Source organism: Podarcis bocagei (genome assembly GCF_964188305.1).
Source record: "Podarcis bocagei genome assembly, chromosome: 1".
NCBI classification, from domain to species: Eukaryota; Metazoa; Chordata; class Lepidosauria; order Squamata; family Lacertidae; genus Podarcis; species Podarcis bocagei.
The window spans coordinates 39,973,161-39,991,028 of record NC_138125.1 but is presented as its reverse complement, the minus strand read 5'-3'; the positions used below and the strand labels follow the sequence as shown (position 1 = coordinate 39,991,028).

The following is a 17,868-nucleotide window of genomic DNA, read 5'->3' as shown; positions in this document are numbered from 1 at the left end:
GAATACCAGCCAGGAAAACCTCCAACATGCATTGCTTGCATGCTGAATATGCATAGGCAAAAATCCCTTTAAATAAGATGTCAGGCTACATTGAATCGTAGATGGTATTATATGCCTACTGTAACATTCAACCTCCTTATTTTTAACATGGTAGTTATCACTATCAAACACAAACATACTGTATTAGGTTACTTACAGTGGAAACAGCATGTTCCAGTGGAAGTAAACGTTAGGGCAGATTTTACGGGTCTTTATACCTCTTCTCACCCAGTAAACCAATTATGATATTTTTAAGAATATTTAATAGTAATAACTAAAAAAAACCTTTGCTGGTAAAGTAACACATTAGTAACGTGTTTTTGTTGGGATTCATCTGTCTCGAGAGACAATGGAGTGCTCCTTCAAGGGTGAAGTCAAACCACTGTGTTAGAAACAATGAAGTCACATCTCCAGGATGCGAGCCTGGGAAGTGTGTATGGAGGTCCTAGGAGAGAGTTACTTCCCATGGCTGCATGTCACATTAAACTAGAACAAACTGGGATGAGCTGCAGTAAGTCTCACTCTGCTTCTATCACATGAATGGGATGAGAACTCCAAGGTCTGCTTTCAGTTTCTTTGCATGTTGGTCTGCCTGGATCAGAATACACCAAGACTCATGTAAGATTAGTAGAATAAATTTTCTGCTCTTCTTTAAAAATTAAAAAACAAACGTGTGTGTATGCACTTTTGAAAATTCAAAAGGATTTTTTTAAAAAATGTGTTTTGTGAAACTATCAGAATCACCATGTGGGCTATTTATAGGATGCTTTGCTAATCTAAGCCAATACTTGGCTGGTGAAAAGCAAATGACTCATTAACTATCACAGTGGCAAAACATCCTCCAAGGAAATAGAATTGGATAATCCATTAGTAACTCCAGCCAGCTGTCCAGGATAAAAAGGTTACAGGAAGCAAAGGTAAGTGTGCTTTTTCAATTCTCAGAGTCTGAGCCTGTGAGTTCTTGCAATTTAGTAGGAAAACTGATGTTCTCCTGGGAGCAGGAAGCAGAGTGAGCAGCCCACTGCTGAATCCCAATTACCACCTCCCAGTTCTTTGCTCTCTCACTTTTCTACCCGCCTTCCATTAAAAAACTTTGCAGTCCTAGTCTTTGCCTGCAGATGTCAGCAACTGTGTTCTTCAGGAGCTCACATGCTAGCTACCTTTACTGAAACAATCCAAGTGTTAATAGGAAATTGGGTCAAACTCGATGCAACTTCTGATTGGGATTTCTCTCTCTCTCTCTCTCTCTCTTTAATGAACAGCAGTCACAGGGTCCCTGATCTGAATCAAGGTCATGAAGCTGGAAGGTTGGTATTAATCCACATTCTGTTTTCCACCCCCAAAACCACCTGTATTCAACAAGCAATTTGTTGCAATGTACGCTGAAGGAGAGAGAGAAAGAACCAGTTCAGGAAAATAAATTTGCACTCCAGAACTGCCCAATGTGATTTACGTTGATCTGGCAACAGCTGTAAGTTATTCTGGAAAGGGACTTTCACTTATATTAAACGTTAGCTATTCTCACAGTAGACCTACTGAAATTAATAGACATGGATAAGGTGCATTAATTTCAATGGGTCTACTTTGAGTAGAGCTTTGTGGGATACAACACCTTGGGAATAAGCTTCATTGAACTAAATGGGATTTACGTCTGCCCATAAACACTGAGGATTGTTGCATTGGGTGCTTTCTAGGGAAATGTACATTTTGGAAACATCGGGGGATTTGTTATGTTCAGAAACTGAGGGCCCAAAATAATAATTAAAAGTAGATATTTTACTGCAGAACAAGGGCATCAGTTCAGAAAGAATTAAAGGCTCTTGACTTTCCTTACAGACTGTAACAGTGGCATTTCCAAATTTGAGGGATTCATCCCAGAATATGCTGATAGAGTATTTTGGTTATAAAACCCCTCTTCTACGAGAGAGGAAAATTACTAGTGATGCTGTGCCAGTTTTAATATCAGCTACAGTTCTTGGACCTTAGGGAAAGCTATGCAAAATAATGCTGAAATAGCAGCACATAAAACTGTAAGTTACTGGCGAAAATATTGTTGAATGAGAACCTTTCTTACTATCTACGATTTAATGGCAGTCTCCTCAAATGAGCTATAACATCCTTCCACAATAAATCAGCTTCTAAGAGTATAGCACAGATATCAGCTTTCTTAGAACAGAAGTAATGTAAAATTATTGATTACACCAATTTGACCTAAAGTTAGCCAGAACGGTACAAAAATAATAATCAAGTAATCAACACTAGTATCATGCTTTTAGCTTAAATAACCATGACTATAATAGTCCATAACTGCATTTTTTTCTTCAGAGACGTGCAAAAGCTTAATGATTTGCTCATTTCTGAGTTAAAAATGATGGCAGGAATATACTCGGATAGGAATAAGTAACCTGAAACTACAATGGGATGAAATACAGCAAATAATGAAAAAGCAGTACTTCAGTTTAGAGTCTGGTGTGATATATGTGGGCCTTGCTGCTAATTTTCCTGTCTTGCTGTATTCTCACCAACTACTTATATGGTAGATGTGCCAAGAGAAAAATGTCTTGAACAGCAACCAGCAAAGGTATTGCTTTAACAGCAATCCATATCCACCTTGGGAATAATCACCAATGTTATCCAGTTTCACATAGCCCTAAAATGTAAGCAGCAAGAGGGAAGCCACAATGTTAATGTCAGAAATGCATGATGAGAGATATCCCACCACATCGTACTCAGGGTAGACCCACTGAAATCAATACTTAAGTGGATCTACTGGACAGCACCATTATTTGACATACTTCAAATAAGTTTTAATTTCTATTTTGCAGCAACTTCCTTAGCACAATTTCCAACATTTTAGGCAAAGTTCAAAACTATGAAGAAATGTTTTCTTGACAGCTAAGCAACCATCTACAACAATATGGACAAATAACAAATTCACTCTTTTATTTAATGATCAATGCTCCATTGCAGAGGAACAGTCACATTTTAAAAGGCTACTGCAATTCAAGCAGAGATACACCTTTCTCAACACCAAGCCTCAGTCAAAAGAAGGAAGAAAATAGCTGCTTTACTACAGAAATTTCCTAAACCAGAAAATGTTGCTTTTGAGCACCAAACAATTGTAAGCAAAGTCTGTGAAATCTTATCTTGTTGGTGCCATGAGAGATGTCTTGGCAGGGCCTCATGAGCCTGCAATGCTCACAACTTAATGGTCTGTTTAGGGATTTATATAGCACTTCAATTTGTCAAGTGCTTTATATCATAAGTCATAACATCCCTACTGCAGATAGTGAGTAGAGGCTGACAAACTGTGACTTTGCCAGGGCCACTCAGTAAATCAATATGTGCACCGGGATGGTTTCCAAAGGTCTACACACCAGGTAATGGCTCATTAAATAAGAAGACTGTCTTCTCATTTCCTAATTTAAAAACAATCTAACTGCACATGCATACCATTTCTAGGCAAAATATGTGCAATCATACAATAAGGGACACTAAAAGAGCATTTGAGGAGCACATTGCTAAAACCAAGAAGGTTAACTGTGGCAAGCTCCCTTAGTAAAGGATGGAGCGAGGTTACGTTACTGGGCCTGAATGGTTTAAATTTAAGACAATCCCTATCAGAAACAAATCTGAATTAAGAGATTATGTGCCTGTGGAGCGGTTTACTACAATTCAGCAACAAGGACTCTTATTGTTGTGGGTGTCCTATCACCATTTATTTCCTGAACTGGGGCAAAAATAAATATGAGGGCATGATGGGAACAAAACTGTAAAGCACTCTATGAGGGATAAAGCTTAGTGATTTTGCTAGCAAAAGTACAGTACTTAGTTATACAGATGCAATTAAGAACTTTACTTATTTCCAATAAATCAAATTCTTTCTTTAAAAAACCCCATCTCTAGCCCCATTCAAGGATCTCTTCCTTTCCCGAGTTAAACCAATGTGTCCTGCCTAACAAACCTCCAACCTCCCAGCTGCTTCTCTAGCCAGGCACTATTGGCCCTTTAAACTGTCAAATTCTACCTTTTTACTCTTTACCCATTCCTGATTTGTTGTTTCACCACTCTACCATGATTGCCTACAAGGTCTCCAGGAGGATGACCCCCAGGTCTGTCCATCACATCACCTACTGGCTAGGGAAGCAGCTGGAACTCTGGATGATAAGGGACACAGCTATGTGCTAGAGGAGGATACTATAGAGAGCAGAAAAACTGAATGAATTCTGTCTTCTCAGTACAAGTTAAAGGGCAAATCACCGTGCCTCAGCTTTCAACATAATTTCTGACATCAAAACACGAAAATCAAGCCAAAACCTCCCTACACATTCTACCACCCCATTTATTACCATTCCCTCCCATTTCTTTATCAACTTTCCACTTAATCTAATGTAAGATTATGGAAAAGAACAAAAGACAATGTTTAAGAAGTATGCACTGCAGTTCTGGAACTGATATTGCCCATATTATCTTACATGCCAAAAGCATTGTAAGAGGAAATGAGGAGGCACAAAAGATCCTGCTCCAGAATGATGTCACTAAAGGCTAATTTCTCAACGTAGATGCCAACGCTACTTCCTCATGTTTGAAGATCCAGCGTGTATTTGTGCCCATGGCTTTCATGTGAGCAAGGCATGCAGGGCACTAGACCTTTGGCGGATCTAATACTTGCTCTGGATAGTTGGCATCAAGTGAAACCCAGGAAGCGAATTATTTAGTATAATTCAATCCAACCATCCTTTCCCTTTGCTTCCCACAATTCTAGAGATAAGCATTAAGAAGTTCTTTAACAGAGAACTTGAGTACAAAAATGACTATGAATAATAACCTAACCATAGCAGTACCACCACCACCAAATATTCCTAATTTTTCTGGTCACATGGATTTAAAGATATAATACAGTGGTACCTTGGTTCTTGAATGTAATCCGTTCCAGAAGTCTTTTCGAGTTCTGAAACGTTCAAAAACTGAACACTGAAAGCGGAAGCCTCAAAAAGGAAGCCACATTTCCTGTTCGACTTTGGAGGCGTGTTCAAAACCCGAGGCATTTACTTCTGGGTTTTTGGTGTTCGAGTTCCAAAATGTTTGACTATGGAGGCATTTGAAAACTGAGGTACCTTTAACAAGAAGAATTAAACTATATAATGCATTACGAAGTATGTCATTTTGGATCTCTGAAGTTCATTTGATCTTAAATTACAAGCAGCTCTGGAGCAGTTTTCAACTGTGCTGTCAGATTCTCTTTGGCGACCAGGAGACAGCAAATAAGAAGGAAACTTGGTGCAGAAGTTTATGGGTGGCATGTTTTTCTCCAGCTGCTTTAAAGACTTCAATGGCCAAATCAATTAGTTAACAGCTAGCAAATCTAACTACAAGGGATTTCACTGGAAACAACCAGAAGATATTGGAACACATATATCACAAACCCTGGGAGAGTAACACACAGATTTCTGTTATCTGAAGCAACAACATGCACGGCTGCACTTGCATGCTCTGCTGACATCAATAAGGCTGGTACACAAACGAAGATGTTTTGGCATAATAAAGCAGTGCATAAATGAAAGTGGCTATTGTTCGACAACACCTTTTCTAATTTAGCTCTTTAAGAAACACTGGCAAAATCAATGTTTGCTAAATAGGAAAGAACAAAATCAGCAGAGAAAGGAATTAAATTTTCAGCCTTTTAAATCAATATCTGAAAGAAGTGAGACACGAACCGGAGGCAGTATCCTCATGCACTAAAGCACCACAGATTAAAGCTAGGAAAGAAATAATTATATAGGAAATATTTCTTCCAAGGTAAATTGCAGTTTTGAAACAAGAGGTACTACATACAAGCAGCTAGAAATCTGGGAAATCTAGGCTTAAGACCCATCAGATCAATTTATAAAAGCTTTTATTTGGTTCAGATTTTGATAATTTCATGTAAACGGCTATATTTACAACTATCACTGAAACCCAGGCGGATTGCCTCAGCCACTGCAGATTTTTAGGCATAACACATTAGAAGAATTCATTAGTATAATGATCTGAAATGAGCTGAGCCACCCATTCAAATCAAAACACAAAGACTTACCTCCAATAATTTTAGACTGGCAATTAATAAATTCTGGCTTTTTGTCTGTAAGGTACCGCTGACAGGTATGATGGAGAATTTGAAAGAATGTACATTTTTCAGAGGCTGTGCTTGCTACCCATTGGTCAAAAGCATTTTCAAATAGTAAATCAAATTCTGGGGAATCCTAGAAGGAATAATATTAGAATTACAGGAGAAATGATTAAAAAAACAAACAAAACCAAAGCAAATGTTAAAGAAAATGATGTACACTTATTATATATAGCCCAACTTCTTGCAACTTTTGAAAACGTATGTCATGTATGCAATTCCATATTATAATGTAGAATATCATGACTAGAACTACTACAAAAGTCAGCAAAATTGCTAAAGGAAATTCAGCAACAGATGTCATGAGGTTGTTTAACCTGGCTAACTCCACTCCCATTTAATACGAAGAGTAAACACCAGTTCACACCTACAGTTAAGCCATATTTTGAATAAACAAACAAACAAACCCCTGATTAAACCACAGTTTAACAATCAAATGGTATATAAATCGTATGGAATAAAAATAATGCTCACAAGTGCTTTGCTCTTTCCTGCTCTTAATTGTGATGTACAGTGGAAGCTTGGGTTGCGAACCTGATCTGGGCGGGAGGCACGTTCTCAACTCGCAGTGTCACATTTGTGCATACGCGGGTCACGATCCGACGCTCCTGCGCATGCGCCGAAACCCGGAAGTAACCCATTCTGGTACTTCCGGGTTCGGCGCGGTGCGCAACCCGAAAACATGTAACCTGAAGTGTCTGTAACCCAAGGTACCACTTTACAGGGGATGAAATGAGCCATAGTCTGACTTAAGAGTGTAAACCTGACTTGTCATTTGTTTTCTCCAAACAAGTCATGTATGCTAAAGCCAAGAACAAACCTTAGCCAGAAGCAAACCAGGGTTCCAGGATCACACATCAAGGCAAATAAAATTGTTGTTTCTTTCCTCCTTCCCTCACATGGCACGGTCAGCCGTGGAGGAAGGAAAACAATTAATTGGAAACCAGACGTACCCAATGTGGTGCCTTCTAGATGTCATTAGAGTACAATTCCTTTCAGCCCCAGGAGCATGGCCAATGGCAAGGGATTATGGGGACTGGAGATTATGGAGGGTACAACATTGACTATCCCTGTTTTGAACTGTGGTTGAATGCTGCATGCAATCTAGGCCACTGAATCCATCTGGTTCTGCGACGGCCATTTGTGAAGCTACAGTACCGTGATCCATCATCAGGTGCCACATTGGGCCAGTGCTGCTTTGAAGCAGCAGGTAGATGGTCCTATCTGTGCCTCTAGCATGCTATCAGCAGGATCATCACTCTCTAGTAGGCATGGGGTCAGACATCACTTTGTCTCCCATGTACAGTGGTACCTTGGTTTGCATACATTTTAGATTACAAATACGTCAAACCCGGAAGTGCGTGTCCTGGTTTGCAACTTTTTTTGGATTACAACCCATTTATTTATTTTTTGGATTACAAACCATTTTTTTTTGGAGGCCCCATTGGCGAAAGTGCATCTTGGGTTACAACCTTTTTTTGGTTTATAAATGGACCTCCGGAATGGATTAAGGTTGTAAATCTAGGTACCACTGTACAAAGAAAAGAGACAGCAGGAAGAATGAGGGTTAAAAATGGTACACCTTGCTGAAATCTTCAGTTTTTAATTATCCTGGACTGCTTTTAGCGTTATTTACCATAAAGATAAATGTTTAGTTAAGAGGACAAGTTTTCTTGCCTGGATATATTAATTAAATTCCCAATGCAACACTGGGGCAAAATAATGGTTCAGATTATTACAAGAGGAAGTTAGCAGCAGCAGAGAACATGAAAGCCTACAAGGTAAGGATAAATTCATTCACACACAATGGGATTCCAAACACTTCTTTTTCCTAAAATAGAAAAAGGTGAACAGATAGAAAAGTGATGAAATCTAGAAAGGTTTACGAAGGAAATCAAAGCATTTGGAATCGATACCTGAGGTCCTGAAGGGCTGCACTTAAAAAGAATCCAAGACAAGACATGGTTTTCTTTTTTTAAAAAAAAATCAAATGGGTGATTTTTTTCTTTTGGAAAACAGGAAGAATAAAAGATATGAGGAATCACACAAACAGAATATCACTAAATGGGAACGAGTCACTACTCACCTTATGAGGGTCTATTCCGTTAACCTGGCGAAGTTGTTCAAGCGTCCACTGCGACCTTCGGACAAAAGATGTGGAACCTCCAAACTGTTTGACTTTTGTAATAGATGCCTGTGCAGGTTTCTTGTTTGTCACTGTACACATAACACAAAGAAATCCATGTATAAGCATACAGAAGAGTTTCTATCACTGCAAACAGGCTTGTTTACAGACCTGACAGTTTCCAATAAATCATGACAAGCGTGCCTCAACATATTTAAACCTAGATTCCTGTTCCTCACACCCCGGTTGCAAGAATGACCTCAACCTATTTTAGGCAACTGCAAAATAAAATAACCAGAGTCCTGGCCGCTGAACAGCAAGCAGTGTGGTTATTCTCCTACAAAAAGCCTAATCCTACTTCCAGCACAGACTTCTTCAAACTGGCGCCCTACTGATGTTTTGGACTATAACTCCCATCACCCACAGCCGGGTACCACACTACCTGCACTAGACTTGAGTTTGTGGGTGGGTGCATTGCAAGTACAAAATCCAGTTTGCTCATACTGCTCTGATGCATCAGAGAAGGCCCCAAAAGCCTGATGCATTTACCATGATTGGATCCAAAGAGGTTTGAGACTGTTCACGAGTATTTTTGCACATGGAACAGGGTATTTAGAATGCGTACCTTTGTTTCTTCAGCAACAAACAGCTTTTCAAATAAGGAAATGTTGCTTTCAACACTTATACTGAAATGTACCGTATTTTTCGTCCCATAGGACGCTCCGTCCCATAGGACGCACCTAGTTTTTTGGGGGGGAAATAAAGGGGGGGAAATTCCCTTTATTTCCCCCCCAAAAGCAGGTCGGGGAAACAGAACCAGGTCGAGAAACAGCGGGATGGCTGCGCCTCCCTGCTGTCCCCCGAGCTTGTGGGGCTGGCCGATGTCTGCCCCGCGTGAGGGGCGCTCTGCATCAGGGCGCCGCCCCCCTGCGGGGCGGCAGTCTGCTATCCGCAGCGTGGGGAGCCCTGCGGGGAACTCCTGCAAGGCTCCCCACGCTACAGATGTCTGCCTGGCACGGGGGGGGGGGCGCTCTGCTTCAGGGCGCCCCTCGCGCCAGGCAGCAGGCTGCTATCCGCAGCCTAGACATCCCTGCCGGACCTCCCGTAGGGCTGCCTAGGCTGCGGATGTGTTCCTGAAGCCTGGAGAGCGAGGGGGTCGGTGCGCACCGACCCCTCTCGCTCTCCAAGCTTCAGCAAAAGCCTGCATTCGCCCCATTGGATGCACCCAGATTTCCCCTTCATTTTTGGAGGGGAAAAAGTGCGTCTTATAGGGCGAAAAATACGGTATATTCATACAAAAGGGGTGTGTGTTTGTGTGTGGCATGCATTCTTATTTTTATTTTTTGTTGTTTCATTTCTCACAGGGAAGATTTAAAATGGCATTGTCAAAAAGGAGTATAAACCTTTTAATGTCTTAAGACAAGTAGTATATACAGCACTTACAGATAAGATTAAAGGCTCACAATTTTAATGACAATATAATGACTATACTGCTGCAGTTTCTTCAAAATAATTTTGAATGTTCTTGTCCCATGTGATGTTGCAATTGCTGGCTAGTTCAATTCATCTTTGACCTTGAGATATACATGGGCCTGAGGTTCCCACATCCCTCCTTTAGAGGCTGGATTTATTGCATGTCTCCCTGGCTGTGTAGTCTGATTTTTAATTCTGATTTATGGTGCAGTTTTTTAAAAAATAAAAAAAATAAAACATTTGTGGCTGGCTTTTATTGGTTGGTTTCCAATGAGTAATTCTGTTAGTGCAAGGATTTGTGTAAAGGAGCTTGCATTCTCTCTCCTCTCCCCATGGGTCTTCCAGGCCTTCTCTAAATCTGCTCCAGAGGGTTGGCGGGAACCCCAGAATGCATTTAGGGGGGATGCAGGGAGAGGAAAGAGGGGATTGTTCTGTTGCACAGCTAGAAATCCTTTTGCCAATGGAACTACTTTGATGGATACTGCCCATTGCTTGAACTTTTCTGCATGAAGCTGTTGTTTTTTTAATCTGCCTTGTATAAATGAGGAAAGGCAGTGCAGAACACTGAGTCTACTTCATTATGACTCAATCATCATGATCTGTTTTCTTCAGGAAAATCATGTATATTTTGAAGAACCCTTTACAAGCCATTTGCTTAATAAACATAAAACAAAACAATATGATAGTGACCTGGTCTATAGACATATTATGCGCCAGAAGAGTACTTGGGTGTAATTTGATTTACATACACTTTCCTCACTGAAACGAAAATATTATGCACCAATTTAATTTGTTTGTAGGCTGGATTAGTACTTGCTTAAATCCTTTATTATCTATCCTACTAAATGCCATTAAATTGCTGGACTGTTTGAATGGCTATGCTTTTAGTACTGATATGAAACAGCTTGATTATTTAATGTTGCTGGACTGTCACTATAATCCTGTTACGGACTCTTTTTCTTGATATCCAAATATTTTCCCAGTGCATGTAATAGCAACAGAAATACGGCAATTGACTTACTGTGCTTTTTGTTTTCATATGTTATGTTTCAAAGCAGCACATGAACATCTTGGCATGCAAATCCATTTTAATTATTATTTTTAGAACAACCCTATAAGAATACCAGTAGCATACTGTCAGGGCTGCCACTCAGTCCCAGCTCACATAGGACCACGTTAGCCAGCGTTCAGGTTAAAAGAGTCTTTATTGGATTACAGGTTCCATTTCCAAACTGCAATGCGCAGCCCTACTTCTTCTAGGTCAGACCGGCGAAGACCCGTCTGAGTCTCCGCCTCTAGCACACCAGCTTAATACCCTAGCCTTGCTCCATCTCCTGCCCCTTTCCTTCCGTCTCTGGGTCCTTCTGCCCCCCGGGGTCTCCTCTTTCCTACTCTCTTCTGACGCGGACCCCCCTGACCCTTCCGCCTCCTTGCGGCGGGCTTTGGGACCTGGCTCACTCTCGGGGCTGCTTACTGCGCCAGCTTCCGCTACATTTGAACTTGGCGCGCGCGCCCAACTCTCAACCTTCCTCTTGATCGTTTCGTCGCTCCCCGAGGTGGGCGTGACTACTCCTGACTCATGCCCTCCCTCCTTCTGAAAGCCTCCGGAACCCGATATCTGGTCCCCTTTCTCCCCGCTGCTCCCGGCTGGGTACGTGGGTCCCGATCTCCAACTGCTGCTCTCTGATTCCTCTCTGGACCCTTCTTCCTGGGGTGTCCCCCTGCTTTCCCCCCTTGCTCTGACCGCTGGCGCTCCCTTCTGGGAATCCTCGGACTCACTGGATAAGCTCGGCGATCTCGGTTCGTCATCCCCACTCATCTTTCCTTCGTATTCCTCCCCCTCGCTCTCTGTCTCCTCCCTTCTCTGCGTCTCTGCTCCTGAACCCCTGACATCCATCCCCCCCTCGAAGCCCCCCCTTCCCCCCTCCCCACTTTCAAGGGTGGTTGCAGGGTGCTCCATCATCACAGGAGTGAATGCCGGATACAGTTCGCTCCTCGTCGCTGGCCGCCAACTGAAGACCTCCGAGTCTTCCTCCTCGCGTTCGTCAACGTTGAGCTGCTCCGCCTCCATTTCAGTGCCGCCGTGCTCGAAACCGAGATCCTCCCCGCCCACGTCCATGTCAGTCTCTGCGTCGGTCGCTTGACCTGGCATCTCCAGCCACCTCCGGCGCCACTGCTCCTCTGGCCGATCGTCCCACCAATACGAGGTGTCGGACGCCGAACCCTCCGGCGACCCCTCTGGGGAATGTGTGCGCTGTGCGGGCTCCCCGTCCGAGTCGAAGCCATGGAACGTGCTGGAGGAAAGTGTGGGCGTGAACAACCAGTCGTCGAAGAAGCCTGCTGGCATGGGTCTGTGTGGGAAAAGGGCATGAAACTCGTCCTTGAGCAGGGGTTCCTCCAAAGCGTAGTCTGGCACCCAGCTATTAGCACTAGCCCGGGTGCCCTCTCTGGCTAGGAGGTATTCCACTCCGTCTTCCCCCCATCTGGAGTCCAAAATCTCCGTGACTTCGTTGATGGGGTCCTGCTGTGGCAATCTTCCCGCCTCCGACCGCTCCTGAGACGGACTCGGTGCTGTTCCTGGTTCCTGGAACCTGTGAGGTGTCCTGTAGGGAGTGAGCACCGACCTGTGGAACACCGGATGCATCCTGGAACCCTCCGGTAGCACCAGCCTGAAAGCTACTGGGTTGATCTGCGCTTCGACTTGGTATGGACCGAGTTGCTTGTGCCCCAACTTCTTTTTGGCTAACGACCTGGTCGGCACTGCGTGGGCTGCCAACCAGACCCAGTCTCCCACTCGGATCTCTTCGCCAACCCGCCTGTGCTTGTCCGCTTGCACCTTGTATGCGTGCTTCGCTAGCTCCAGCTGCCGTCGGAGTTGATCGTGGACCTCCTGCAACTCAGACGCGAAAGCGTCCGCCGTCTGCGGTTCCCCTTCCCCCACTCTGTCCAGTCCCGGGAAGGTTCTGGGATTCCTCCCATTGTTGGCGAAGAACGGTGTCACCCCTGTGGACACGTGCTTCGTGTTGTTGTAGGCGAACTCGGCGAGCGGCAGGTAATCCACCCACGTCGCAGGCTGTTGATTGGCATAGCATCTCAGGTACTGCTGCATGATGGCATTGACCCTCTCCGCTTGCCCGTTGGTCTGCGGGTGTCTCGCTGATGTCAGGTTGATCTTGACGTTCAGGAAGCCCATCAGCTTCTGCCAGAAATTCGAGATGAACTGGCGGCCGCGGTCGGACAGTATAGACCGCGGCAGCCCGTGCACTTTGAACACGTGATCTATGAACAGTTTGGCTGTTTGTTCTGCTGTGGCCACCTTCGCACACGGTATGAAGTGTGCCATCTTGGTGAACAAGTCCACCACCACTAGTACAGCTGTCTTGCCTCTCGAGCTGGGTAGATCCGTGACAAAGTCCAGGGCCACCCTCTCCCACGGTTCAAACGGCGTTTGCAGCGGTTCGAGCAGTCCCGCCGGTGGTTTGTGCACCGGCTTGGCCCTCTGGCAGGTGTCGCACCTCGCGACGTAATCCGCGACTTCCCCTCTCAGTCTGGGCCACCAAAAGTCCCTTGCGACTAATTCCACCGTTTTTTCCGTGCCAAAGTGCCCAGCCGTGGGTGCGTCGTGCAACTGCTGCAGTACCTTGGCGCGAAGTTCATCTCCCGGCACGTAGATGGCCCCCTTACGTAAGAGCAAGCCGTCCCGTATCTGGAACTCGTCGCTCTTCGCCGTGCCCTTGTGCACCTCGGCCATCTTCGCCTGCGCGAATGAATCGTCCTGCAACGCCCGCCGCACCGCATCCAGGTCTACTGTGGCTGAAGCGCACGCCCACGCTGTTGGCGCGAAGATGTGCATGGCTGCCGCTGGCGTCGCCTCTTCGAGGTATTGCGGTTTTCGGGACAGTGCATCCGCCATGATGTTGGTGTCGCCTGGGACGTACTCTATTCGGAAATCGAAGTCAGCAAAGAACTCCGCCCAACGTATCTGCCTCTGGTTCAGGAACTTCGCCGTGCGCCAGTGCTCCAGATTCTTGTGGTCCGTGCAGACCTGCACCGTGTGCTTGGCGCCGATCAGGAAGTGTCTCCACGCCTTGAAGGCTGCATGAATGGCAAGCAACTCCCTGTCCCAGATGGTGTAGTTCTGCTCCGACTTGCTGAGCTTCCTGGAGTAGAACGCTCCCGGCCTCCAGACCCCCTGTGGGTCCCTCTGCAGCAGGACAGCTCCCACTGCTCTATCGGACGCGTCTGTCTCTACCCGCATCGGTCTGCTGGGGTCGATATGCAGCAGTTGCTCTTCCGACGCGAAGAGACGCTTGAGTGCCTGAAAGGACTGCTCCGCCTGCTCCGTCCAGATGAATTTCTTTTTCTTGGAGCTTAGCGTGTCCGTAATAGCCGCCGTCTGCATCGCGAACCCTTTGATAAACTTGCGATAGAAGTTGGCGAAGCCGACAAACCGCTGGACCTCCTTCCGGTTGCGCGGGCTCTTCCAACCCAACACCGCTCGAACCTTGGCGCTGTCCATGGCTAGCCCCTTGTCCGACAACTTGTAACCCAAGAAATCCACCTCCGTCGTGTCGAACTGGCACTTTTCCAGTTTGGCGTACAGTCTATGCTGCTGCAACCTCTCCAGCACCTCTCGAACGTCTTGGTCATGCGCTTGCTGCGACTCGGAGAATATCAGGATGTCATCCAGAAAGCAGACGCACTTCTTGTAGAGGAGTCCCGCCAACACATGATGCATGAAAGCTTGAAAACAGTGAGAACCGTTTTGCAATCCAAATGGCATCACTCTGTACTCGTAGGTGCCCAGAGGCGTGAACATGGCTGTCTTCCACTCATCGCCCTCCCTCATGCGGATGAGATTGTACGCCCCTCGCAGGTCCAACTTGGTAAACACGCGTCCCTTGCGCACCGTCGCCAGTAGGTCGTCAATCCTGGGCATGGGGAAATCAGAGGGCTTGGTCATCTTGTTCAAGAGGCGAAAATCCACCACCAGCCTTTTTTGGGGCGTGTCCTTCTTCTTCACAAAGAAAACAGGACTGCCCCCTACTGCCCTGGACTCCCGGATGAAACCGCGCTCCAAATTGTGATCTATGAACTGTTTGAGTTCCTGTAGTTCATCCTCAGACATGGAATACAGCTTCCCCTTCGGTAGCGTCGCCCCTGGTAGGAGGTCAATCTTGCAGTCATATTGCCTGTGCGGTGGTAACTTGTCTGCCTCCTTCTCGCAGAAGACCTCCAGAAAGTCTGCGTATTTGTGGGGGACTGCTTGCAACGTACCCAACTGCAGTTGTGATTCCTCCTCCTCTCCCTCCTGTCCGGGCAGGATGCAGTGTTCTGCGCAGTAAGAGGAGCCGAAGATCAGCTGTCGCTGGTACCAAGCCAGTGTCGGACTGTGCCTGTCCAGCCAACTCATGCCCAACACAATGGGTGTGTCCGACAGTCGGGTGACGTTAAAACTGATGACTTCCCTGTGGTTGCCAAGGCGCATCACCATTGGCGGCGTTTGCTTCACCACCTGCCCCCCCAGCAACTCTCTGCCATCCACTGTGACGACTTGCAGGGGCAGAGTGGCCGGTAATAGCTGTATAGCGTGCTGCTCCACAAAATCCTGTGCTATAAAGTCTGCGTTGCTTCCAGAATCCACAGAAAGCGGGACTTCGATAGTGACGCCATCGGGCAGCTGGAGAGATGCTGTGAGTTGCACTACTGGTTTGGGTGGGAGGGGGTCCGTGGGTTGCAAGATCGCTGGGGACTGCTTCAGTGATGCGTCTGGCTGGGCCCCAGTGCCTCTGTCTCCAGCCAGACATCGTCGTTTCCCTGCTGGTGTTCGCTGTGTTGCGTGGCCTCTTTCACCGTTGCGGAGGCTGCAGTGTGCTTGGAGCTCCTCTGGGGACACTCTTTCGCCAAGTGTTGAGAGCTTTCGCATATAAAACACTTCCTGGTCCCTCTAGGAGGTTTAGTCTTGACTGCCGCCGGTGCAGGGGCTCTGGTAGCTGACGGAGCCCTGGCGCCTGCCACCTCCATAGGTTCCACTCCCCCTCCTGGCGGAGGTGTGGATTGCGCACGCGCAGCTTCCCTGGGAACGAAAGAGAAACTTCTCGCTGCTTCGCGCCCTCCACGTCCTTCGTCTCTGCACCATGGACGTTCTTCCAGCCTCACCCCCACAGTCAGCGCCCTTTGGACCACCTCCTGCGTGCTTCGGGGCCTCTCCCCCCTCGCAATTTCGTCTTTAACAGCACTGCTCAAACCCTCCCAGAATAGGTCTCTGACTGGGGGCGAATCCCGGTCCCATTCCAAGGCACTGACCAGCGCAAAAAAGCGGGCGTGATACTGGCGTACGCTCGCCCTCCCTTGTTTCAGTCCATGAATCTCCCGTCGGGCAAGATCCACGTCAATGGTAGATAAAAAGCACGCATCCATCGCTTTGATAAAGGCATCTGCATTCTGAAGCGCCGGATCTTTATCCCTCCACAAATTGCGTAGCCACGCTTTAGCATCCCCATGCAAATGGGATAGTATAAACCCCACTTTCTCTTCCTCATCCCTAAAGTCTTTCGCCAGCAGTTGCAGTGCGCACATTACGTCTGCTCGAAAATTGGGGTACTGTTGTAAATTCCCATCGAAGTGAGCCACAAGCCCTCCTGCTCTCCATGCCAACCCAACCCCCTCCGGTCTGGGTCCTGGCTGCCCATGCTTAACCAATGCTTCAAACCTGGTGTGGAGATCTCTGTAGGCGGCTGCCGCATCCTCCTCCCTTTTCTTGGATGCCTGTACCTCTGCGTTCAATTGGGTCACTGCCTGTTGCAGCGCTGAAATTTTCTCTGCTTCCGTCATCTCTGCCAACCGTTGTGAGCTCGCTCCCAAACACCAATTTCCTCCTCTAGCTGCTTCTGCCTCCGCTGCGAGGTATCAGGTGTCCGAAGCTTAAAAGAGACGGGTCTTACTGTCAGGGCTGCCACTCAGTCCCAGCTCACATAGGACCACGTTAGCCAGCGTTCAGGTTAAAAGAGTCTTTATTGGATTACAGGTTCCATTTCCAAACTGCAATGCGCAGCCCTACTTCTTCTAGGTCAGACCGGCGAAGACCCGTCTGAGTCTCCGCCTCTAGCACACCAGCTTAATACCCTAGCCTTGCTCCACCTCCTGCCCCTTTCCTTCCGTCTCTGGGTCCTTCTGCCCCCCGGGGTCTCCTCTTTCCTACTCTCTTCTGACGCGGACCCCCCTGACCCTTCCGCCTCCTTGCGGCGGGCTTTGGGACCTGGCTCACTCTCGGGGCTGCTTACTGCGCCAGCTTCCGCTACATTTGAACTTGGCGCGCGCGCCCAACTCTCAACCTTCCTCTTGATCGTTTCGTCGCTCCCCGAGGTGGGCGTGACTACTCCTGACTCATGCCCTCCCTCCTTCTGAAAGCCTCCGGAACCTGATATCTGGTCCCCTTTCTCCCCGCTGCTCCCGGCTGGGTACGTGGGTCCCGATCTCCAACTGCTGCTCTCTGATTCCTCTCTGGACCCTTCTTCCTGGGGTGTCCCCCTGCTTTCCCCCCTTGCTCTGACCGCTGGCGCTCCCTTCTGGGAATCCTCGGACTCACTGGATAAGCTCGGCGATCTCGGTTCGTCATCCCCACTCATCTTTCCTTCGTATTCCTCCCCCTCGCTCTCTGTCTCCTCCCTTCTCTGCGTCTCTGCTCCTGAACCCCTGACACATACTAAAATAATAGTCATACTTTAAAGTATGCTAGTTTTTAAATACACTCAAAATCCCAAGTCTCTATTCTTTGATCAAAGTATGCTTATCAAAGCAATTTAAATGCAGGTCAGTAATAAGGCACTGAGTAATCACCATTTTACTGCTCCAACATCAATCAGATAAGAGGGATTAGGTCTATATTAATTATTTGGTAGAACAAAAAAGTTTATGCATATTAGAAGCGGGCTTCAGATTGGTATCAGGTTATTAAAAAAAATGTCTTTGCTGGTGCAGCTGAGTAGGAACTGAAGATTGCAATCTCACTAGACATTTTGTCCTTCTGATATGGTTATCAGATTACTTTGTTCCATTTAACAGA

General features: G+C 46.5%; 1 protein-coding gene and 1 long non-coding RNA gene across 3 annotated transcripts in view; one reads left to right on the top strand and one right to left on the bottom strand.

Annotated features, from left to right (window-relative positions):
* The window catches only part of LOC308596337, a 646,399-nt gene that overhangs the window by 124,283 nt on the left and 504,248 nt on the right, over window positions 1-17,868 (top strand). The gene's annotated exons all lie outside the window — the stretch shown is intronic.
* The window catches only part of STXBP6 (syntaxin binding protein 6), a 108,507-nt gene that overhangs the window by 18,652 nt on the left and 71,987 nt on the right, over window positions 1-17,868 (bottom strand). For both annotated transcript variants that reach the window (XM_081210501.1, XM_081210502.1), the window contains exons 3-4: window positions 8,292-8,422; window positions 6,116-6,281 (exon numbers count right to left, since the gene is read on the bottom strand). In XM_081210501.1, the coding sequence (XP_081066627.1) occupies window positions 6,116-6,281; window positions 8,292-8,422 (297 nt within the window). The remainder of the gene's footprint in view (window positions 1-6,115; window positions 6,282-8,291; window positions 8,423-17,868) is intronic.